The 25,018-nt window shown below is 36.4% G+C and overlaps 2 protein-coding genes across 8 annotated transcripts in view; both read right to left on the minus strand.

Moving 5' to 3' along the window:
- Window positions 1-156: 156 nt before the first annotated feature.
- On the minus strand, window positions 157-12,215 carry LOC106164039 (5-aminolevulinate synthase, erythroid-specific, mitochondrial). Of its 4 annotated transcripts, none has more exons than XM_013541795.2 (13): window positions 12,112-12,215; window positions 8,076-8,178; window positions 6,627-6,791; window positions 6,029-6,115; window positions 5,392-5,487; window positions 4,836-4,958; window positions 4,230-4,458; window positions 3,648-3,832; window positions 3,183-3,362; window positions 2,671-2,835; window positions 2,249-2,388; window positions 1,925-2,053; window positions 157-1,527 (listed from the first exon to the last, which is right to left on the minus strand). In XM_013541795.2, exons 3-13 carry the CDS (start codon window positions 6,781-6,783, stop codon window positions 1,192-1,194), a joined length of 1,827 nt encoding a protein of 608 aa, XP_013397249.2. In that variant the 5' UTR covers window positions 6,784-6,791; window positions 8,076-8,178; window positions 12,112-12,215; the 3' UTR covers window positions 157-1,191. The 4 variants fall into 4 exon arrangements, with proteins under 4 accessions (XP_013397249.2, XP_013397246.2, XP_013397248.2 ...); XM_013541792.2 differs by lacking the exon at window positions 12,112-12,215 and adding an exon at window positions 11,822-11,998; XM_013541794.2 differs by lacking the exon at window positions 12,112-12,215 and adding an exon at window positions 11,826-11,988.
- Window positions 12,216-12,705: 490 nt separating this feature from the next.
- Window positions 12,706-25,018, minus strand: part of LOC106164037 (glutamate receptor-interacting protein 1-like) — a 29,351-nt gene continuing 17,038 nt past the window's right edge. For 3 of the 4 annotated variants that reach the window (XM_013541791.2, XM_013541789.2, XM_087014824.1), the window contains 16 exons: window positions 24,606-24,751; window positions 24,066-24,228; window positions 23,532-23,677; window positions 22,982-23,129; window positions 22,397-22,557; window positions 21,820-22,083; window positions 21,479-21,665; window positions 21,029-21,168; window positions 20,610-20,687; window positions 20,143-20,358; window positions 19,719-19,863; window positions 19,329-19,477; window positions 19,156-19,193; window positions 18,760-18,934; window positions 14,423-15,009; window positions 12,706-13,930 (listed from right to left, as the gene is read on the minus strand). In XM_013541791.2, the coding sequence (XP_013397245.2) occupies window positions 13,727-13,930; window positions 14,423-15,009; window positions 18,760-18,934; window positions 19,156-19,193; window positions 19,329-19,477; window positions 19,719-19,863; window positions 20,143-20,358; window positions 20,610-20,687; window positions 21,029-21,168; window positions 21,479-21,665; window positions 21,820-22,083; window positions 22,397-22,557; window positions 22,982-23,129; window positions 23,532-23,677; window positions 24,066-24,228; window positions 24,606-24,751 (2,947 nt within the window). In that variant the 3' untranslated portion in view covers window positions 12,706-13,726. The remainder of the gene's footprint in view (window positions 13,931-14,422; window positions 15,010-18,759; window positions 18,935-19,155; window positions 19,194-19,328; window positions 19,478-19,718; window positions 19,864-20,142; window positions 20,359-20,609; window positions 20,688-21,028; window positions 21,169-21,478; window positions 21,666-21,819; window positions 22,084-22,396; window positions 22,558-22,981; window positions 23,130-23,531; window positions 23,678-24,065; window positions 24,229-24,605; window positions 24,752-25,018) is intronic. The other variant, XM_087014825.1, reaches the window with a different exon arrangement.

Genomic DNA, 25,018 nt, shown 5'->3' on the forward strand with positions numbered 1-25,018 from the left:
CAAGGAAAATATTCTTCTGAATGGTTAATTTAATAAGGCCAACCACCAAAGATTATATATATATATCAGTTGGCTCTGTTGTAGAACATCATTAAATTCCACATACAATTTTAAACAAGAAGTATCCCATCTACAAAACAAAACAAAAAACCACAGTTGACATGGGGCAGTTTTATTTTCTTCTTTCTTTTCCAATATGATTAAGCAGCAATACATGTGAAGGGATAGAGTAAAACCTATAAATAGACAATAATAGCAATAGAGACCACCACCATTATAATTATTATATTTTACTTCATCTCACCAAAGCAACTTTCGTCTTATAAGATAATCATTATGACATTAGTTTATCATACTGACATCAACTTTTGTCGTAAAACTGAAGTCTAAGTCTAATATGACAATATAATAAAATTTTATTACGTTACTGAAAAAGAGTCTGGTAGCTTCTCAAAATATATATTAATTGTTGTTGGTTTCCTCTAAATGGGTATGTAAACTCCCTAAAAAGCACTCTTATAAGCCCTTACAATAAACAGCTTTGTCAAGGAGAGAGAAAAAAAAAAAAACAGTTTTATTTTCCCTAAGTAAGAATGCAGATAGATTTGCATGGCAACAAATAATATGCGACAGTTAAAATCAAAGAAAATCGGTGAAAATGCTGTTATAACGTATATGTAGATTAATATTTAAGTTACACCACTCTGCAGCTATATTGAAGATACTGGATATAAGCAAAAACCTACACTTATATATACTAGCTGATTTCTTCCTCACAGCTTGTTTCATCTGGTGAGAAAATTTTAATTTATGAAATTTTCATTGTAAGCTCTTCTATCAGCCATCTGTATCAGCGAGAACCCAGGACTCCTCAGCTTTTCTAATGTTCAAGGTTGAAATACATTAAGGTTTTCCATGAGTATAAAAATTCTTTAAAAAGCCAAGCGATGCAAGTTACAACTTATAATAAATGCATAACATCAAGCTGCCAGTTAGGGAATATTATGTCCATCTAGTATAACGTCCTTGTCTTGGTTAATAATAATTGCAAAAAGTTAAAAAATAATGTATATAAATAAAATAAATAAATGTTATTACTGGTTATTATGCAAAAAATAAGTTTTGCATCTCCTCTAGTATTGCAAAATAACTGCCCATGTCTTGTCTTGTCTTGGCGGACCAGTGGTGCCCTCAAGCGGCTGTCACGGTTTCCTGTGCCTCCTCCCACTGACAGTCAGGACGCGTGCAGTGACGAGCCTCCTTGGCGGCAAAATCCCCCGGGCGATTACAGAACTCACAGGTGGTGGGGCACGGGCCACTTGTGAACTCCATCCCGCTCTCCTCCCAGGCATCCACCACGGCCTTGACGAAGTACTCCATCATGTCTTCCGTGTGGTGGGGGGTGGGGGCAATACGGAGCTTCTCCTCGCCCCTTGGAACGGTGGGATAGTTGATCCCTTGAACGTAGATCTTGTGTTTCTTCAGGAGGGTGTTAGCCACCTGTGTTACTGCCTGTGCATCTCCCACCTGATAACCAAAAGTATCACACATAATCTATCTATGCAATTTGGAGTAAATCGTTTGGTAAAACTACATCATTTACCATTGACAACTAGCATTTGAGAAGCCACCAAGATGGATGCTGGCCGTAGGGATAAAAAAATATTATTTTCAAGAAATAAATTCAATTTGAATTCTATTGACAAATGCCTTTATCATTTTATATAAATGCAGAAAAACAAAAATCAGGCATGATTATGGTACAACACCTGAAATGAGTCAATTTGTTGACCCAACAGAGCAAAAAGAAAAATATGCTATTAAAAGCTATAAATGTTACTCATTGCAGGACTTAAATTATCTAAATAAGGTAGAACAGATCGAGGCAAGAGAGAGAGAGAGAGAGACGGAGTAATGGACTCACATGTATAGGGATGATGTGACTGGGACAGTGTATAACAGGCAATCCTGCCTCAGTCAGCTTCTTACGCAAGTGTCTCACGTTCTCTTGGTGGGTTTGGCGCAGCTTTCGGCCCTCATCACTTTTCAACACCTAAAACAAGACAAAAAGTTATTTCAATGGTTGTACCAAAATAATCTTTTTAAAAAATTTCCTTTCTTGCTTTATTTAAAATTTCGAATTAATACATTTGGTTTATTGACCCTTTCATACACAACTGCAAATACTCACATCTGCATACACCCACACGTGCACACACGCACACACAGATACATACAGAGTTCTTACCCTAATTGAAGCCAGTGCCCCAGACAACACGGTGGGAGGCAAGGAGGTTGTAAAAATGAACCCAGAGGCATAACTCCGTATCATGTCTACCAGGCGTGAGGAGCTGGCTATATAACCTCCTATATTGCCAAATGCCTTGCCTTGAAACAAAGAAAATCCATGTAAGATAACAATCAATTTGCAGGAGAATCAGGTATAAATAGAAAATTCAGGATACATATGACAATTTCAAATTCCATTGAACTTAACACTACTGCCATGACATTTTAGCTCTTTTCCCCCAAAAGGTATCTGAATCCAACAGCATTGAGTATCCATGATGACTATTACAACAGCATTTACTCAGGTTTCAAGAAAGGACTATAGAGGGCAGCACTATCCAGGAGTTAATTCTAGCTTTGAATATAGAGGGCAGCACTAACCCAGAGTGCCAGAGATGATATCCATCTTGTGCAACAGTTGGTCCCGTTCTCCCACTCCAGCGCCACGATCACCGTATAATCCAACAGCATGAACCTCGTCCACAAACGTGATGGCACCATACTTGTGTGCCACGTCGCAGAGTTCCTCTAACGGACACACGGCACCTGGATGCAAATGATGAAAGGATAAAATACAGTAAAAAATCATTAAGGAGACAAGGAGTCTCAAGAGTCACCAACACAAACAAACACATTTTCTGACTTTTAAACTTCATACTTTTTTGACATTTTCACACTATGGTGGTCCCTGGACAATAACGTCCAACTAGAAGAATGTCAATCAAGTACTTCCAATGTGCTTTCAAGTAAAACATGAACCATTAAATCACGATCTAATAAACAACTACAGCAGATTGTTTGCCTTGTTTGCCATAGATTGCACATTTGAACCAGATGAGTTTAAACCAGATTAAACATTATGTCAAAATCTATACCAATTGTCCTGCTCTTACCTGTCATGGAATGAACCGTTTCAAATGCCACAATCTTGGGGGTGTTGACATCCACTTTCTTCAACAGTTCCTCCAGATGAACTGGGTCGTTATGGCGGAAGATATGCTTGGGGACGCCACTGTTCCGGATACCTTGTATCATAGAAGCATGGTTCCCAGCATCAGAGAAGATGTGACAGCCTGAAGGGAGAGGAGATGATTTTATAATAAAAATTTTAATGTGTGTGTGTGTGTGTGTGTGTGTGTGTGTGTACGTGGCTGTGCATTGTACATGCATTGTTGAAACTGAAATATGGCAGCTGGGATGAAAATGTAAATGCATAAAACAATCTAAAAATAATCACTTCCCTGAAATTTTCTGTTTTGAACATACATTTGTATTTACAACAAATCCATCAATCTTAGCAAAGCCTTCACAGTAATCTTTTAACAGCTGCAAATCTCAGCATAGTCATATCCACATACCTGGAAGAGCCTTAGCAAGGGTGAACAGTGTAGAGTCATTGGCCACATAACAGGAAGTGAAGAGCAGAGCGCCCTCTTTCTGATGCAGATCCGCCAACTCAGCCTCCAGTTCTTCGTGGTAGATAGTGTTACCGGAGATATTTCTCGTCCCTCCAGCTCCCGCCCCATGTTCCCTGACTGCATTGCTGTAGAGGGAAATAACAGTAACCGTTACGGTAAACACAAGACATTGACAGGATGACAACTTGACTGTGTTGTAGACTACGTATAAATTGGGAAATTCTGACACCAGAAAAAATGGTTTCAGTTAAGGAAAGATGCAAGTTCGGCAATATGCATGATTTTTAGTCAATAACAAAGAAAAAACCTGTTCTACAAAAACAAGTTTCAGACAAATTGTAAAACAAGTTTTCAAGACCAGATATCTGGAGTGCACAGTATAAAATCATGTTTTTCTAGATCATAAGAAATATCATGTTAAACTTTTTCCAGTAGATGTTTTTCCTGGGGAGAGAGGTGGGTTTGGGGAAGATGTCAGGGCAAAACCAGTGCTTCCAGTAGATACATCCCTAATCAACTTACACGACAGCCTGTTTGACCTTGGGGTGCCAGCTCATTCCCAGGTAGTCATTACTACACCACACAGTGATGTCCTTCTTCCCCTCTGTGTGCTCCTCCGCAAACGGAAACTTCTCGGCACGCCGGTTGACCTTGCGGAAAACACGGTACGAGTGATCAGTCTTCTTCTTTTCTATCTCATTCTGGAAGAACTGCTCATAGTTGAAGTACTTGAATGCCTCTGCATGACCACCTGAAATTTTAATGACATTTCACTATGATTAATTTGATAAAAACAGTTTAAAGAAGTGTTCTAATTTTCCGCCAAATTGGCAGACTTCAGACTTAAGTAATTACTCAATCTTTTCGATAGCGACAATTGTGAATTTTATAGAAACTATTTTTTAAGTCATAATTTCTTAAAATTAGACCATTCCTCAGTGATAGTAACAAAATTAAAAAGCAAGTTACTCTATAGTTCTATTCTATGCAGTAAAAGCACCACAGTAATAAAATTTATGTGATTATAAAATTGTATCTGAAAGTTTGATAATTGTTGCCCAATGAAAAGATCGAGCAAATACCACAAATCAAGCTCAGCCCCATTGTCCATGTACCCAGTATACTCACCTCTACTTGCTGATGTAGAGTTGACATTTAAGGTTTCTTCCTTCTTCTGTCCAGCTTGGTTGTCCAGAGATTGACTGGTCACCTTGGTGGCTATGTCCACTTTAGCAGCAGACTCGACAGACCCTGAAATGGACACAGAATAGGACAATCAGCACACAGAAAAATCTTTATAGATTTGCTTCCCTCATACACGTATATGTACAGTTTAAATTTTCTTTGAAAAAAATTTAATAAGATTAAAAAAACATACCAATATATATAACCAGTTTCAACTTTTAATTCTTTAAAGTTTGACATTTCTTTTAATGTTGTAGCAGTTTGCACCATTTAACTACCTGTACTGCACAATCATCATCTCATTAGAATTTAGAATTACTATATATTTTGGAAATGAAATTTTCAAAACAGGCCAAAAATTAGAATAAAAACAGGACTTCATAAACAGAAGCCCCATGTTAAGAGTATTCTCCTTTGAGTAGAAATGAAGCAAGCACAGGTGAAATTTCATAATCAATAATACGTTAGTTAATATATTAGTTCATATTATCCCTGTTACCTGACTCCCTCACTGGGTTAGTCTCTTCAACTGAAGGTACCATATTCATATTATCCAGCTTAGTCTCCTCCTCTGCCTCATGCACAGGTGGAAAGTCTGCATGTGAAACAGAAGTATAAATGTTCCCAAAACCAAAAGAATTAGTGTATTTATTGTCAGTCTTACCCCTCAAACAATGACACTGGAATTGTTTTCAATGGTTAGGGTAGTTATGCAACCATGATAGCAATTGTTATGATATTTGAGAGGAAAATGGTACAGATAAATACTAGCTACAAAATAAATAAATAAATAAATAAATAAAATAAATCCCATCACCTTTGTAATTGAGATAAATTGTTTGACTTTTGATTGGTTTCCTATGGTTTTACTAACCACAAATCCACAATCATTTGATGACCTCATCAAATGTTTTGTTTTTTTTTTGTACAATGAGGGTCTGAGTTAGTCAAGCAGTCAATCTGTCTTTAGTCTTTAGAAAGTTTAATTGTAAAGTTTGTAAGTTACTATGAGATAAGTAAATAAGCTACCAAGAACTTGCCACCAAGATATAGGTTATTTCATTTTCATATTTTTAATTGCTTGAGAAAAAAAAAATTCAACTGAAAATATTTGTTTTTAAGATGGTGGAACTAACCCTGCGTGATGGCAGCAGCAGCTGAGGTACTCTGCTTTCTCTTGGCCTCACTACTCAGATAGGGGCACTTGTTCAAGTTTGTGGGCTCTGGAAAAAAACAATAACATAAAATCCCATTAATGGACTCTTTGCTTAATTAGCAAACCAGGTTCATATCAAAGCTTATTCATATCTCTCTGCATTTAAGTAAACCTGATTATATTTTACTTCCCAAAACTTTAATTAAATTTAACTAAAAACTTTGAAAAAACTTTTTTTCATAAAGGTGTGAAAAAAATTTTTATAACTACCATAGCTAAGCCACCCTCTACCATTTTTTCACAGTTTATAGACTAGGCAATGATATGTCTTATGGCAATATCCTGATGACTTATTTGAATATCTCTTATAACTAACGATACTTCACTTCAAGTTTACAAGTTTTCAGAAGTTATTTGAATCTAAATATTGTAAACACTAACTATAAACATGATTTCTAAACTTCTTAATCAAACTGTACAAAACCGTAATTTATATCTATTTCAACTTCATTCTGTTACAGGTTTGAAATCCTGTCCAATACTACCAGCAGCTTCAAAAAAGTAGTGCAATAACTCACCACTAGGGGGAGTCCCGGCCCTGGTTGCCATGGAAGCAAACTTGATGACGTGCCCCATAATTGGGCAATTTTCAGCATAAGAGAGAACTGCTGGTGCGTACTGGCGCAAATGATTTGTAGGTATGCGGGTCAAAAATGGACACTTCAATGCCTTCATGGTTGCAACTGCAATGAAAGAGAGAAAATGAAAATAGCAAATTTGACTTGAATAAATGCAAAATTTGCCACTCTTGGTAATGAAAACTTTACATGTTTCCATGAAATCAAATTATCTGTACTGCTTAAAGCAATTTCATTTGGACACAGAGACAAAAATAATTCTACGGAAGGTGAAAATGTGCCACGCCCAAAAATTTCATCGCATTAAATTTTTTTTTTCTGATTTAGCATGGATCAGATCAGTCATGAATTCTAATTTCATTTTGATAAAATTTTTGTCCCAAAAAGAGCTTTATAATGACCACACCAAACCACTATTATACTGTTACTTCATGAGATCATTTTTTACCAATATGAAAAAGGCCAGTTATAATTCAGGTTTTGTTATCTGTTGCATGTGTGTTTCATATCAATATTAATAAGACAAGCTACCAATGTATACCAAAAGCTCATTAAATCTGAAATACAACTAACATTTGTGAACAGCTTTGCGTGTGAAGTGGATGCAATAGGACTATGAAATTTAATGACTTCATTGGCATTCAAACTGCATTTTTGAACTTGTTAGTGGGATATCTCAAGTTTTTGAATAAACAGTTTAGAATTTCATTTCAATTATTAAAACAGGAAACAAAACTGGTATATTTGTTTCCTCTGATTTACAAACACAAAATGATCTTTGTTAATTTTTTTGTTAGAAACACAAGTGGAATTTCTTGTGATTCAACTTGAGATGAAACAGCATGTGGAAAAGATTACATTTCTTGTAGCACAGGTATTAGGCTTATCAAACTTAAGAAGATCATGTCTATTCTGGATATTTTAGGCCATCCAAGCTTATTATTATTATTTATTTTATTTTTAAAAAATTTATCAACCTATTTTGTGAATTCCTTCAGGGGTAAAAAGTGGACATTATTTTATACACAAATAATGGAGCCCAAAACATTAATTTTCAGCTGACTATACCATTCCTTGGCCTTGTCAATTTCTAGATAAGGTAAGGTTTGTAACTACTGTAAGCATATTTTTTCTTTCTCGAAAAAAAATATTTTTCTTTCACCAATACAATCAGCTGGCAAAAAGCAATCAAATGTCTAGAATTTTAAGCCAATGCACCGTCTTTGGCCCTTAGTGGAAAAAATGTTATTTCAAGTCTTAGATTAACAGCCGGGCATGCAAAACAATCCTCTTTCCTGATCATTTCAAAGCCTACGCACTACCTTACTTAATCCCAGATCAAGTCTAGAATAAACTTCATGTGTAAATATCACACTGAAAGCTACTTACCAGATGAACAATGACTTGCACAAAGTCTTCAATCTTTCAACAATCTGAATCAGAGATAACGAATGTCCTGGCAGCAGCGTGTGTGAACTCACAGCTTCTACACCTGGAATGAAAATGACACGCCCACTTACAGGATTTATCCACACACTCGTATTTATACTGACTGCATTTAGTACACCTGCATGACAAGTTATCGACAATGGCAGATGACCGCTTACACAATATCCACTGCCCCGTCGTGATGGAAGGTCACCCTGATGAAAGGGGCCTGTTGTTCCATTTTGACAATTCTAAAACCCAGGGATGAGACTGAAAACGTTGGAAAATATGGCGTGAGGTCCAGGGGACCGCCTAGGCCAATGATATTTTTACCCCCCAAAAAGTTGGAAATCTGCTGTCAGTCCGAAAAATCTCATTCCTGAACACCCTGTCCAATAACAATACCTTGTCCTATAACTATATCACGACATTCACCTCCTTGATTCAGTAATTCAGGATCTGCTAATTCTGAGCTCTTTTCTTCGTTCTTCTATTAAAATGTGGCAATGAACATGTGCCAGTTGAAATGTAATCATCAACCACTCTGATACTCAGGGTGATGGGTTACTACAAATTAAAGAGGGTGAAGTGAGAGTTGAGAGAAAATGGAATTATTACACTTTTTCTTTTTCAAGGTCAAATATGTGAAGGCAATGATAATCAAATTCTATTTTTTAAAGCCAAAACGAACTCTCCCTCTCATTTGGGAGAAAAAAAAATTGTGTACAACGAGTCTTGTAAAATAAAATTTTTAAATATTTTTAAATAAAAAAAAAAAGTTTAAATTTATAAAACAATCCATACAAGAACCAGGATTTCTTCAGTATTGTGAACAATATGGCAAGCTATTCTCTTAATCACAGAGCCCTTCAAATAGGAAGGGGGACCTCTTATATACAGGGTGTGACTTTTTATGATCCTAACCGGATACAGACACACCACCATCATGTCTGCAACACAAACAACATAAAAGAACAGCAGAAAAGAATCAAATGAACAAATGTGTTGTATAGCATGAAAATTACCTTGCTGAACAAAAACCACAACCAATTCTAATACAAAAATGTGATTTTCCCTCATGAAATTTAGTTGCTGTTCATAATTTAGCAATTGTCAATTCATGTCAGTCTGTTATTTACCTCAGGCAACAGGATACCTTGTTTCGTGAGACAATAACTACACAATTAAAAACCATTCACAGTTAGTCTGGATCTACTGATTATGATCAGCCTATATATCATAGTACCATCATGTTGTTATCATCATACGTGGCCTGGCTCGACCCCTGACAGGATGCAATATCATTTAAATGTATCATCTCTGTGTCCAAGGGCACAGTTTCACTGAACCTTCTACTGGCCGCATTTTCAGTGAACTTATAACTCCTTAGCTCAGAAAGTTCTAACCACACATTCACAACAGACAGCTAGAGCAGGGGCTGATTGAGGCAGTCTTCTGAGTCTTCCGGAAGACGGTCAGATTTTCAAGTTTACATTTACGGTTATCTAATTTTTTCTGTCGGAAGACGGTCAAAAATGGAAGATGGATCAACAAAGCTAATTTGGAAGACTGTCAGAAAATAGCTCTGGATCCGCCCCTGTAGAGGATACATACTTGTTATTTACCCTTTACCATGTCCACAGGGAGATTCTTTAAAACTAGATGTTCACAGATATATCTATGGCCTCTCTGTGCACATTTCTCTACTGGGCTAGCATGGAAATTTTGCCTTCACTCAGCTGCTTTCTGGAAAGGAGGCTTTGCTATCTTGTTGGCTGATAAATTTTGAATTTCTCCTGCATCCAAATCTATCATGAGAATCAGACCCATAGCCAGCTTTTATAAAGTGTGTGTGTGTGTGTGTGTATGTGTATGTGTATGTGTGTGTGTGGTGGGGGGGGGGGGGGGGGGGGAGGGGGTCTTTTTCTGTAAACTTGGACCTTTACCGTGAAACCTTAATTAATGTACCTAGATAAAATTTTACCCAGAAGAAATGTTTCCCTGACTAAGAGGCCTGTGAATTAAAAGATGTCCTAAGTGCACCAGGGTTACTGCAAGCATGTGGCTTTCCAGTTCACAGATGTCCTTAAATGACGTATTACTTAATCTCTCCAAGTTCATTTGTGGTTCAGTAATCACACATTTTTCACACCAACAACAGATGTCCATAACAACATCAGAGGCCATCAACTCCCTTTACTACAAACCATAACTGAATTATGATTTTTTCTCTCTTAATTATTTGACTACAGCACTCAATGATTTATTGTGCATCTGGAATCTCATTTTAAATCAATATGAATATGGTTATTTCTATAAATCACAGAGAAAAATAGAACACTTTAAAAGGATATATACATGTGCTACTTGTAAACTTGTCATGGGTTATTTTAGTACTGTAAGCTCTTTTCAGTTTGTTTCACATAAAAATTGTGGCTTTCTTACGTGGCATCATTTTTTGCATATCATTGTGACTTATCAGAAGTCTATAGCAAAAATTAAAATGCTGCACTCATCCTTCCTTTAAACTTCCAGCATTACCAGTCACCCATAAAAAAATAAAAGTCATTCAAAATTGCATTTTACAGATTGGTATGCAGAACAGATTAGGGTCCTACTGTGTTATTCAAATACACTTTCTGACTGATAATGATTTGGGCCAGTAGAACTTTTAAAAGAACCTGGAGGCTTCAAAGGGCGCCATTGGCTAAAAAGCTTCTGGCATGCCATTATCGTGCCTATAGTGGAAAAGGAATGGGGGCAACATACTACTTATTAAACAAGACATGCTCCATGATGTACATAGAAGGAAACGTGACTGCTGCTTCATCATTTTATTTGGGTGGAGAAAATTATCTCTTGCACTTTGTATTCTGATTGTTCATTAAATTGGTTAAAAAGAACCTGGATACTCACCATATTAAAGCAATTAAAAGTTTTAACATCACAACTTAGGAATTAACTAGGTTCTTATACTCAATAAAATACAAATCCAGACGCATTTGTGTCTGCAATCTAAGACATACTTCTATAAAGATGCCAAAATGTCTTATCAATGATTGCCATTATTGAAATGCTATTGCACTGCAGACCAACTGAGCAATGTTGAAACACAGTGATTAAAATGCAAACAACACTTGTTTACATTCTAAGCTAGAAAACAATATGCAACCTAGCTTAAGTGTTAACAAAATTAATAAAATTGCTTAGAGAGCAATTAACCTACTGTACTAGCATAATTGAAAAATTATAAAACCCAAATTAATACAAAAAATAATAGAGTCACAAATACAAGCCATTCGATATACAAAATGTCATGTCTCAAACTTTTTCACAAGAACTCGGAATCTGTATACTACTCATCACAATCTTTTCGCAAGTTAATTAATAAATTAATTAATAAATAAATAAAATAGAACAAATAATTACATAAGTTCAGACATGGTGGTAAATGTACTCAAATAGCGATCAAATATTTACAAAATTCTCTTAACAAAACTGACACGTTTGACATTCCCTGTGTGTGCTCTTCTTAACATAATCGTACGTAAAATGATCAATCATGATCACAAAACGGCCTAAACTATATTGGGTATATAACGTTATAAGTTATATAAATCAGCCGGCTGTTTCGCAACAGCAAATTTTAAAGGTAGTAGATCTACCGGTATCAACGAAAAACTGTTAAAAGACTAGAGTTGACACACCTACCACTGGAGACGGGCACTTCAGATAAAACCTAGACGGAGCGTCAGCGGTATTTATATGAATGACATCCGTGTAAAAGTGTCCTATTTTATAACCTCTGTGCTTTGACCCAAGAGAAGGATCGGGAAATCGCAACAGATTTATCAATGAAAACAAATACTATTTGCCTTTGTCAAGTTAAAAAAGCAGGAGCGATGCGTTAAGGTAACTGTCAAGCTCAACCTTTCACTGGATATATTAATAAAATGATCGGAATTATACTACAAGCGGAAAATACATGTTACCTCACCTTCTATCAGAGGATCGCTCAGGTCATATGCTAATATACAGGATGTGACGTCACAAGACCTTTCATACGACGTAATCTCCGAATAAAAGTAGAAATAAACATTAATACGAGTATGCAGTTCATTGTGGATGTAATTTTAGTTTTGTTACTTATGTTGCAAACAATATTTATTTTATACTAGCCTCCCTATATGTTTTGCTTGTCAGTTTAGACCAGTAAGTGTGTTCGAGAGTATTTATCCTTTGAACGAGAATGAATTATGCTAGTACGCACGCGCAAGACATCAACTTCAAATGAGATGTGAAGTCGTGACATGCCAAAAAAAAAAAAAAAAAAAAAAAAAAAAAATACAAAAATTCAAAATTTAAGTAACAAATGCAATATGATACTCAACTTAACAGCTGTTCAGTGAACGATAATTAAATGAAGAAATAATCAAGTATCTATTTTTCTACAGTTGATTTCAGTACAAAATCATTTACAAAAATTTATGAAATAAAAGATGTTCAAGCAAGACAAGTTCTGATCTCTTGAAGAAGCTTTCATGCAAATGTGGGGAAATATTTTGTTTTATGATCAACAACAAGTTTAACATTATTTAATATACACAATTTATTACACTTGCAACTTGTATATATGTACATACATAATTCTCATATAAATGCAGTGATCAGAAATACACATACAAATGCTCAGTATTTTAAAGAAAAATAAAAAAATTTACAATAAAATAAGAATATACATAGAATATTTTCAAAACACAAAGCAATAAAAAAGGTTATATTATGTGGATATACATGTACTGGTACTCTGTATTTTCCGTTGTATTATGCCCATATATGCTAGTGCATGTACAGTACAGTAAAAAGTATAAATTGACAAGAGTACAAATATCTCTTAAATCATTGGACATTATTATATGCATTTTTTTGCAATTATACCAATATCAATGGACATTATTATATGCATTTTTGCAATTATGTCAATATCATTGGACATTATTATATGAATTTTTGCCATTATGCCAATATCATTGGACATTAATATATGCATCTTTTGCAATTCCACCAATAGTGATTCACTCCTAAATATTAATTGCACAGCAATTATTTTAATCATGTTGGGTATTTGTAAGTTATCTTTTCAAATAAAAGCAGTAACTCTAAAATGCATCTTTTTGATACTGCTCCAAACACACCAAACAAAATCCTGGATTATTATTAATAAAAGGATCGGCCATTACTGTAGTCTACTCCCCTCCGATACTTCTCTTTTTTTCAGCTGTAAAGACTAGATTTATGACAAAATCTGAGCACCAATATAAAGGTTTCCTGAGAGATAGATTAGAAATAACTGATCAATATCTTACACAAATTCCATTTTGCTTGGCTTTATGAGTGATGAAGTAACCACTGATAGTGCAAAATGTTTAATGTAGCACATCAATGATTTGCTCCTTTATATATCAAAAACAAAAGCTTGTTAAGAAGAAATATTGAAATTTTACCCTTACGGAAAATATAGCGGAACTTTTTCTTCACTCATATTCATAAACTTTACCCTGTACATAAAATGTAAATCAAGAATAATTTTATGAAGTCCTCCACAACTTTTTTCAAACAGTTTTTGAGGACTTCATACTTCTAGATAATTCATCCAACTCATTGTCTAAGCCCTGCCAAGAGCTGCTTGCACCCCCTCCATCATTGCTCTGGGACAATGGGTTTCTTGATATTACTACAAAAAGTTCAGTGTCAGCAGCAGCAATCAATGGAACAGTGGAGCTGCAGTCAAAGTCTCTGGTCATTGTGGTGGCTACCTGGTAAGAGAGAAAAATGTGTTAGTTGTCATGAAGTGTTTTAGTTGTAAAATGTGTCAGGTGGGACAATCAATGGCAGATCAAGGGGAGTAAATTTTTGCCAAGTAAAATGAGGTAGATTTATTTATCTTTGTGCCCTTCCTCCCCAGCTAAACTTACCAGTGACGATGAATTGCTGGTAACTGAGAAATTATATCTAAGTACTCCATGAGGATGTGCTATCACTGCCCAGGGATATTTTAAAATAAGTTGGGAATGACTTGTACCATTTTACACTCCATGATATATTACTTTCCATGGTTTTTATGAGTCATGAATTTCACTGTCTTTGATAAAATATTAATGGCATCTACAGCAAGCAACATGAAATTAAATTTTCAACCATTCACTTTAAAAATTTGTGATTATCTGTGAATACCAACTAACAAGTGAATCATATCACATACATTGATGCAATTCAGACTAAGGATGAGAAATAATACTGCCATCTACCTGTAAAATTCTGTCATACATTCTGAGCCCAGCTCTGTCCCCAGGTCCACCAGGCCGCACTGCGCTGACAAACACCCCCTTTTCATACAATCCATCTGACAGGCAGAACCCAAAGTCTTCCCCATGCTCCCTGAAGAGCGTCAGTTTATGAAGTTCAACAGGCGTTGGAGCTACATTGTCTTGGCTGGTCCTGTGATTGCCCTGCCCCCTATCTGCAGATCTGAAGTTCTTAGGAACAACAGAACTATTGTCATATGAGATTAAGGAATTGTTTTTTTGTAAGGATGACAAGTCGGACGGGTCCCTGTTTCGCTCAATGCTGCCAGAGCTGCTGGGAGCTCGGTGGATTTCTTTCAACATCATGGTGTCATCAATTTGCCTCAGTAGATCTGACTGGTTGAAATTGGTTGAATCTTGAAATGTTCGATCATTATAGCGTTGTCTATGTTTGTTTGCGTAACTGGGATAGTTGTTGTGTTCCCAATCATCCTCAGAAATGTGGAGCTCCTTGTCAGAGTCACACTCGTCAGCATCACTGTCCTTTGTTTGCCTTCTACGACTGCTGTTGTTGGAATTACCTGAAACACCTAATCAGAATATTTAAATCAATATTTGACAAATAATTTTTAAGAAACAGTTAAATTTGTGCATGAAATATATATAACTTGATAGTGAAAAAAATTTGAAGTACATTAAATGTAAAGGTACCGTTTACAATTTGTTTTACTCAATAGGCAAGTTCAATGAGCATGCATTAGGTTAGAAATGTTCATTGTATCTGAATCATTCCCTTTTTTTCTAAATAAATCAACTATGATGAGCAATATTAACAGCAATGTAATGACCAACTAGAGGATCAGAGAGGCGATACCGCCTCCAAATATTGTACCACCAGCTGGAGCAAACGCATTCGTATAGACCCCCACATACACAAAATAAGGGACACAGCCACCAGTTTTGTGCTTGACAAGCTGTAAAAATGCAATCAACAAGAATTTTTTAACTATTGCAAAAAATATATATGGTACAATCAAATTTAAGTTCTTCGTAAGGTAGGTCAAGGGTCAATTTCAAGGTCACAGTAAATTACCAGTATATGACTTCCTATTCAAGTTCAAGAGTAACTATGGACCTATCTCTGTCAAGTTTGAAGTTAAAAGAGAAAGAAATTAGCAGAGTTCAGTTCATGATAAAAAGTAGGTCAAAGGTCAATTTCAAGGTCACACTTAGATTGCCAGTATAGGACTTCCTATTCAACTTCAATAGTAACTATGGACCTATCTCAGCCAGTTTTGGAGATAAAAGGGAAGCAAAATTTGCAAAATTCAGTTCATGGTGAAAAGTAGGTCAAAGGTCAATTTCAAGGTCACATTTAGATTGCCAGTATATGACTTTCTATTCAAGTTCAATAGTAACTATGGACCTATCTCTGCCAGTTTTGGAGATAAAAGGGAAGCAAAATTTGCAAAGTTCAGTTTATGGTGAAAAGTAGGACAAAGGTCAATTTTAATGTCACATTTATAATGCCAGTATATGACTTCCTATTCAAGTTCAATAGTAACTACGGACCTATCTCAGCCAGTTTTGGAGATAAAAAGAAAGCAAAATTTGCAAAATTCAGTTCATGGTGTAAAGTAGGTCAAAGGTCAATTTTAAGGTCACATTTAGATTGCCAGTATATGACTTCCTTTTCAAGTTCAATAGTAACTATAGACCTATCTCAGCCAGTTTTGGAGATAAAAGGGAAGCAAAATTTGCAAAATTCAGTTCATGGTGTAAAGTAGGTCAAAGGTCAATTTAAAGGTCACATTTAGATTGTCAGTATATGACTTCCTTTTCAAGTTCAATAGTAACTATGGACCTATCTCTGCCAGTTTTGGAGATAAAAGGGCAGAAAAGTTTGCAAAGTTCAGTTCATGGTGAAAAGTAGGTCAAAGGTCAATTTCAAGGTCACATTTAGATTGCCAGTATATGACTTCCTATTCAACTTCAATAGTAACTATAGACCTATCTCAGCCAGTTTTGGAGATAAAAGGGAAGCAAAATTTGCAAAATTCAGTTCATGGTGTAAAGTAGGTCATAGGTCAATTTTAAGGTCACATTTAGATTGCCAGTATATGACTTCCTTTTCAAGTTCAATAGTAACTATGGACCTATCTCAGCCAGTTTTGGAGATAAAAGGGCAGAAAAGTTTGCAAAGTTCAGTTCATGGTGAAAAGTAGGTCAAAGGTCAATTTTAAGGTCACATTTAGATTGCCAGTATATGACTTCCTATTCAAGTTCAATAGTAACTATGGACCTATCTCTGCCAGTTTTGGAGATAAAAGGGAAGCAAAATTTGCAAAGTTCAGTTTATGGTGAAAAGTAGGTCAAAGGTCAATTTTAAGGTCACATTTAGATTGCCAGTATATGACTTCCTATTCAAGTTCAATAGTAACTACGGACCTATCTCAGCCAATTTTGGAGATAAAAGGAAAGCAAAATTTGCAAAATTCAGTTCATGGTGAAAAGTAGGTCAAAGGTCAATTTTAAGGTCACATTTAGATTGCCAGTATATGACTTCCTATTCAAGTTCAATAGTAACTATGGACCTATCTCTGCCAGTTTTGGAGATAAAAGGAAAGCAAAATTTGCAAAATTCAGTTCATGGTGAAAAGTAGGTCAAAGGTCAATTTTAATGTCACATATAGATTGCCAGTATATGACTTCCTATTCAAGTTCAATAGTAACTACGGACCTATCTCTGCCAGTTTTGGAGATAAAAGGAAAGCAAAATTTGCAAAATTCAGTTCATGGTGTAAAGTAGGTCAAAGGTCAATTTTAAGGTCACATTTAGATTGCCAGTATATGACTTCCTATTCAAGTTCAATAGTAACTATGGACCTATCTCTGCCAGTTTTGGAGATAAAAGGGAAGAAAAATTTGCAAAGTTCAGTTCATGGTGAAAAGTAGGTCAAAGGTCAATTTCTAGGTCATAGTAAGATTGCCAATATATGACTTCTTATTCAACTTCAATAGTAACTATGGACCTATCTCTGCCAGTTTTGGAGATATAAGGGACTAGATGTTATAATTTTGGAGTTACTATAATGTGCCTTAAATTTCGTACAGAAAAAATTAATTAAAATAAAGAAAATGTCATTTTGGTCAAAATTCTTGAAATAGGAGGTGCTCTGAAGTTTCAGAAGTTCAAATTTGATGAAATAATGTCATTTTTGAACACAAGTTGTCTGCTTTGCCAAGCCTTATGTTTTATTTTTCCAGAGTTCAAAATTTATTATCCATTACCGTACTGCACATTTTGCTTTTACCACCAATATGTACTTTTTGATACAGCGTAACTCGAAAACCGTATGGAATACAAAAAAACCGAGACCACCTCCAGTGTTGGGCTTTACATGCTCTACAAAATGCAAAAAAGAATGGGTCTCTAGCATTAACGGTTCCCAAATTAGAGACAGTTTTCTGTTTCGGTATCTTATGGCCGCTACTCCCGTGAAAATGCACCGATTGACCCCAAATTCATGGAGATGAAAGATGACCTAAAGGGTAACACTTTCCAATAATATTATTGGTTAAGTCTGTGTGGTGTCTGAATAACAGGGAAAAAAAAAATTTTTTCGTAAAAAATTTCATTTTTTTGAAAATTTTGGCCCATTTGACCTTGAAGTAGAGGTCAAAGGTCAAATCCAAGGGTATATTTGAAATCTACACATATGACTTTTGGAAAGCCGTCTATAGAAATTTTTCCCATAACTCCTTCCGTAGGGTAGATAATTAGCATTTAATTTTGCCATTTTTAGACAAGGGTGCATTGCAATGAGTGCCACACCCAGACCCCAATACCGACAAAGCCCAAATTTTACGTGGAACGAGTTGAGGTTATAGGTGACCTAAATCCATGAGATGGGTACGGGGGCCCTTACCGTCTAGGAGGAGAAGCGGTAACGGTAGCCGTCCGGCGGAGCCGGCGGAACGATCCGGACGGGACCGAAACCATGTGTACCGCCAGCGCTAACGCTGGTGGTACAATAATTAGTAATCACCCCTGCTTCAACACTACTGACTCCATGTTAGGCACTCAGCACTTAGAGGTTGAAGCAAGGGTAATGTTCCTGGTCTGGCAGTGAAAGATATTGTTTGTGTGTTAGCTTTCAGTGCTTCATCAATAGCTGGACTGTATTTTCCTCAGGGCTGCAAGAGTGTCAACATCCAGTCTGTGTCAGAGCCAAAACTGATCAGGCATGCATTTTACACTGCACTGAGACATATGTGTTGTGTGGTATGTAAGAACTCAAATTTACATAATTTTACTTTTGAGTGATTTAATACATTACCTGAATGTGTTGATATGGGACTCTTAGTTGTGGCACTGCTTTCAATTCCACTAGAGTGCAGCACTGGTTTTAAATGTGGGTTTTCTGCCCCTGAGCCATCCCACGACTCCACAGCACTGTCCACACTGGGGACGTTGTGGTCATAGCGGTCAGTGTAACTGTGTCTGTACAGGTTCTGGAGTTAGATGATAAGTATTAACTTAAAGCGTAGAAAATCAGTTTAATTATATCTGTTCCTTAAAAAAAACTATTAAATGGTCAATTCTGTCAGACTGTCTGAGACTGAAATTAATGCTGTGAACAATTTCTTTATTTTTTAAACAACTTAAACACTAGCAGTCTGTAAGTGTTTATATACAACATTGTTGATAATAAAATCCTTTGCGAAAATATTACCTGTTGTCTTCCTTGCTCATTTCCATTGTGTCTTCGTCCTGCAACAAAGCAAAATGTAGCAGTACAAGGGAATAATTGGCATCTCTTTTTTTTTTTTTCAAATTTCCATAAATTTTTCTTGGTAGGAATTTGAAAAGAAATCTTAATCATTATAAGCTGCTCTATTTACTCACTTGTGCAGGCACTGGTTGGGCGAGTGACTTTTAAAGTGACAGTCTCCCCTGCATTTTGTAGCATGTGTATGGCGTCAGACAGGGACCGACCTCGTAATGTGTGTCCATTGATAGCGAGAAGGCGGTCACCAATGTGCAAGGCACCAGTTCTGAAATCACAAAACCTCCTGAATAATCACATCTCAGTTGTCAACAGTTAATATATAAATAAATGATATTTAGCCACTGAATATCATTGAACATGCCAAACTGTGTCAACCTTGAGTTTCAGATTCTACTGGAATTTCATACCCAGCACATGTTAGACCTTCCTCATTGAAAACAGCATACTAGACCTGGTGATCAAGGAGTTTAAAACAGACTCTGAAATTAAGGGTGTGAACGTCTTACCTTTCCGCCAGTCCTCCTTCAGTAAGTTCTGATATGATTATGGGATCAAATGCCTCCTCTGTACCAGATATTGTGATTCCCAGTGGTCCGCCATATCTCTGTAACTCCACTGTGTATGTCACTGACATCTCTGGACTGGGCTCATCTTGAAAGTAATATGGGTTCATCAAATAATTCATTAACTGATTGCACATTCTTATTCTGACAATGAGATGTCAACTTTTGTTTAGTTCCAACAAAAAGGATATTTCTATGAAGAGTAAATATGCAATACTGTAAACAATTTTGGTCTCATGAGCAAATATCTTTAAAGTCATACAATTCAAAGACTACCAAAACTTTTATCAAGATATACAAATACCACATAAGTACAATAATCATGATATCAATATGTTTAACTCAGCTACTACACACTATGTCTCACCTCCATAAGTCTCATCCTTCCGTATTCTCAAAGTCACAATATCACCAGAGTTCTGTATTATCTGATATGCGTCATCCAGTGAGCATGTCTCTAGGCGTATGTTGTCCACAGCCAGTAGGCTATCACCAGGGTGTATGGAGCCACATCTGTGGGCAACGCTGCCCTTTTTCACGTCTGATATCAGAAGGCAGTCACTTGGCTTGCGATTCTTAGGACCTGGGGAAGTAAGAGAAATTTGAGTGTGTGTGTGAGGTGTGATAGGGTTAGGGGAAACAATGTGTTAGATGTACACACAAATCCTTATCCTAGACTGATTTTCATCATCAGGCCGATTTTCTTTAACTGAAATCCAAATAACATTAACATGCCACCTGCTGTAGTCACATCTAGTCACATACATGTACAAGGGCATGCATGCACGCACTATGCACATACTTATGCACACAGTTACAAGGTGTGATACCTACAGCTTAGAGTGATGCCCAGAGTGCCTCCCTTCTTTGCAAGCTTTACATTAAAGATGCCACAACTGGGGACTACAGAATCTGAAAAATAAAATTAATTTTGGCATTAAATTTAAATAAATTTTTCCAGACAAGATAAGAGGGGTGAACAAAAGCCTTGTACAGATACAAACTGACAATCATTCAGTTGTGGACAGGACCTGGTTTCACTGAAGAACTTCTAACTAAAAATTAGTTTTAACTTTGAGGCAAACAAGTTTTGGCTTACTTAATTTTCAGATAAATCCACACATAACTACTGGTGTAAAACATATTAAAAACTGCCTTTTTTTCCACAACAAAATGATGACCAGGCTCATAGAGTCATAAACATTAAACAATATGACCAAAACTTAATCCAGGTTGCCCAAGCTAAGACCCACCCGCAATATCTAGCTCTATCTCCAGCGTAATTCTCTTCCCTGATTCTCGTATAAGCTGGTTGACCTCCTCCATTATTTTGTCCTCCAGTAACTGGCCATTGATGGAAATGATGCGATCCCCTTCTTGTATGACACCACTCCTGGAAAATGTGCAATTCAGCTATTAAAAATTGTTTTTCATTTCTGTTCATGTTTAATACTTTTGACATCATGTTGGTGCCATACTTTTTAAAATTTCTATAATGTAAGCTTCTTTCAAAAATTGCTGAATAATTTATTCAAAAAGGATGAAACTGCATTTTTATTTATAAAACAGTAAACAGAACTTTTTTCATCAGCAAGTTTTTCCTCGTTTTCTTTTTATTTAAACTTTTTTTTCACTTTTCCATAAAATCAGGAATTTTGGCCAAAGTCTAACAAGACTGTTTCTGAAACTATCAAATCACAAACCTTTCAGCAACACCTCCTCTCTCAATATAACTAATAGCTGGTGGCTCTGACAACATCTCTGTGGAGAACACTCCCCCTTCCAGAGCAAAGCCAAAACCTTTATGATTGGCCACCAGGGACACCTCTAACGTATCCTGGTGACACACTTGTCCCGTTGGTGCCACTGACAGAGATGATACCAGTGACACTGAAACAGAAAGATAACCTTGAACTACAGTACTGCTGTCATTGGGTTTAGCAAGCTGAATTTAGTGCACAAAAAGACAACATTTTAGATAGCAAAAACAATGTCACAGAAAGATCAAAGACTACAGTATAGCCCACATTTAACTTCCACTCACAACTGGACTGTTTCCTATCTTTTTCCCTCGACCACTTCAGACTCTGTGTCTTCCTGACAGTCGACCTGGCAGACGTCCTGGCAGTGGCACTGTTGTACCTGCCCAAGGTGTCCACGGAGGACCTCATGGTACCGACCATGGTACCCATCATGGGGTTAGGGGGTACCGTGGTGCCCATAGAGGTCAAGGTACCATATTTCTGCATGGTACCAAAACTGGAGCAACTGTTACTGGAGGAGATGGTGGTCTTGGGTGGTGGCAGGGCTGAAAAAAATTGTGAAAAACATTAATATTTCTTTCAGTGTTGAACTTCCATAAAGCTCTAACAGACAAGGATTGTGAGTGTGGGTCTGTGTATACATGTGCAAGAATGTTTATCATTACCTCTCCCAAGCTGAATCTAACTTATCTTTTTTCTGATCTTTTCTGGTTAAATGCCTTCCTCTGTTACTCTGCATGAGATATGCCTACAAACAGGTGCATGCAAACATGCTGTAACAAACACAAATCTATCACGAAACTCAAACTGACTTTCCCTTAGTCCGAATCAGTAGACAGATAAAGAGCTTAACCATACCATTGATACTTCTCCTTAGCTGACTCTGTGGTATCACCTCCAGCTTGATCTGCTCTCCAACACTGGACTTCAGCAGCTGGGTAGCCTCAGCCACCGTCATGTGTTCCAGGTTGGTGCCGTCTATAGACAGGATCTGGTCACCAAGATTTAAGGCGCCACATCTGGAGAGTACAGTGAAAAATGGTACAATGTTGTGGTATAAGGAAAATGCAGTAAAATATTCACATCAACAATTTATATATTTTAAACCAAATTTTTTAAAAATTATAAGTAACAATTGAACTGAATACAATTGAACTGAATATACAATAGTTGATTCTGAACTTACACTAAACAATGGTTTCTTTGAAATGATGGGATCTCTTTCTGAGACAGAAGAAAAACTAATTTGCAAATGAGTCTTAAAATTATTAGTTGTCTATGTATTATGTGCTGTGAGTTAGTACTCAAAATGCTGAGGGAAACAGCTATATTGCCTAACAATGTCAAAAACATTGCTTCAGTAATTTGCAATCATAATGTTACAGACATATTATAAGAAAAGAGATGTGACCACACATCTCATATCTTATTACCAATACCAACCTATCTGCTATACTAGCTTGGCGTATGTGAGATATACAGATGACCTGTCTTCCTCTGATATTGGACAGCTGTAACACTATGCCTAGGTTGGCACCTGGAGTCTTGTCAATCTCAACCAACAATGGACCACAGGCATTTTCAACTGCATCTGTAACATTTGGAAGTTTCATTTCTGATAAATAGGTGTGCATTCATAAATTTTTGCAAGTATGTATGATGTATGTGTGTCAGAGAATAGGTCAAATTGTGCTATTTGAAATAAAGTTGTATGCCTAGACACAGATCTCAAAAGTTAGAGACTTTAGGAAAAATCTGTTGTTTCTAATGCACATTTGTTGACAACAACAGCTAGTGAAAGCATGCAAAGGTACTGACAGAAATACCCCATCACATTTATTAACTATCTGGTTTTTGGTGCAAATGATGCCAGAAGATGACCACCATTTCCATCCAAGTCATCATCATCATCATCAACGTCAACATCATCAGCAACAATCTCAATCTCATATGACATGAGGGTTCCTAATGCTCTTCCCCCACCCTTTCTTACCCATAATAGAGACATTGTATTCCACCATGAACACTGCCTCCAGGTTGCAGTGGTATAGGATATCAAGGGCCTCTAGTAGAGAGGAAGATGTCAGGTCGATACCATTGACAGCAAGGATACGGTCACCAGCCCTCAAGGTGCCTTCCCTGGAATGATAGGAAATGCAGATTTTATTATTAAGCTTCTCAGCGTATTGATATAGCACATAAGAAACCAAAAACATTTGTTTATTTCATTCACAATTTTATATGTTTAAAATTTAGTTTTGGATCCTGAATCCAGTAGATCTGAGGAACAGTAAGTGACCAGTTGATATTTTGGCAAATTGTCTGCAAATGACCAAAAAGGTAAACTGAACCAATTCAACACCAGAGAACATATCAGTTGGAATTTTTTTAAAAAAGTTATCAGCAAGATATTGAACACTTACATAAAGTTTAAAAGAGAAACCATGTGTGTCAAAACCTGAGACAGATAACTTAATAATTTCTCCAAATATCTGCTGCAAATATTGACATTTGTATTCCCGCCCACCTGTCAGCAGCGCCACCTGGCCTTATGTGTGTCACCGTCAGAGGGCGACACTTGATCCTCTCTGAGCATATTCCACCCCTCAGCGTGAAGCCAAAACTATTGTCGTCCATCTCCAGCTTGACCTCCACCACCTTGGTCTGTACTGTGAAGCTGTTCTGGGGGGCTACAGGGAGGACAAGTGTGAATAAGATTCAGTGTATGACATTTACTTTACACCCCAGTGTTCAATTGGACTAGCAGATCTCAGTAAACATTGAGAATGTGAAATCATAATTTTTTTTTTCCATCAGAGTATTTGATATATGAATAATTGAAAAATAATCAATAAAAACTTCAAATTTCAAATAGTCTCTCTGGATAAGTTATTTTGAAAAAGCTCACTAACAAAATGCACAATTCTTTCCATTACCTGCTTTCTTACTAAAGGTCAATGACAAATATTAAAGGGTGTCTGAAAAATGAAAAACACACAGTGTGCATGAACTTTTACGGGTACATTTGTAACCAGCAGCCAATATGATTTACTTATCCACATTTTACCATAATCTGGCAGTTCATATTCCACTTCGAGTACCACCCTGTCTCCAGCATTCTTGAGCAAATTAATAATCTCATTGTGTGCAAGCGTCGCTGTGCGGATACCATTCACAGAGATGATCAGATCTCCAACTTCCAGCTGGTCACTTCTGAAAATAAAAAATTATGACAAAAAACCTTTATTACATTTATATCAACAAATTGAAAAACTCATGGTGGAAAAGTTTTTAGTCTGATCTTTTACAATAGATTTCTTTTTAGTCTAGTCTGTATTCTACAATATGGAAGATAGAAGGCAGTTATGGCAATTAAAATAATTTTTCAAACTCCTTATTTTTTGTAGTATTTTACTTTGAGTCTTCATCGTGTCTTAAAAAATTTCTCATTTTCAGACACTGAGAACAATGCACCTTATG

This window comes from Lingula anatina, chromosome 6, assembly GCF_051362555.1.
Source record: "Lingula anatina isolate TDL-2025a chromosome 6, LinAna3.0, whole genome shotgun sequence".
In the NCBI taxonomy this organism is placed as follows: Eukaryota; Metazoa; Brachiopoda; class Lingulata; order Lingulida; family Lingulidae; genus Lingula; species Lingula anatina.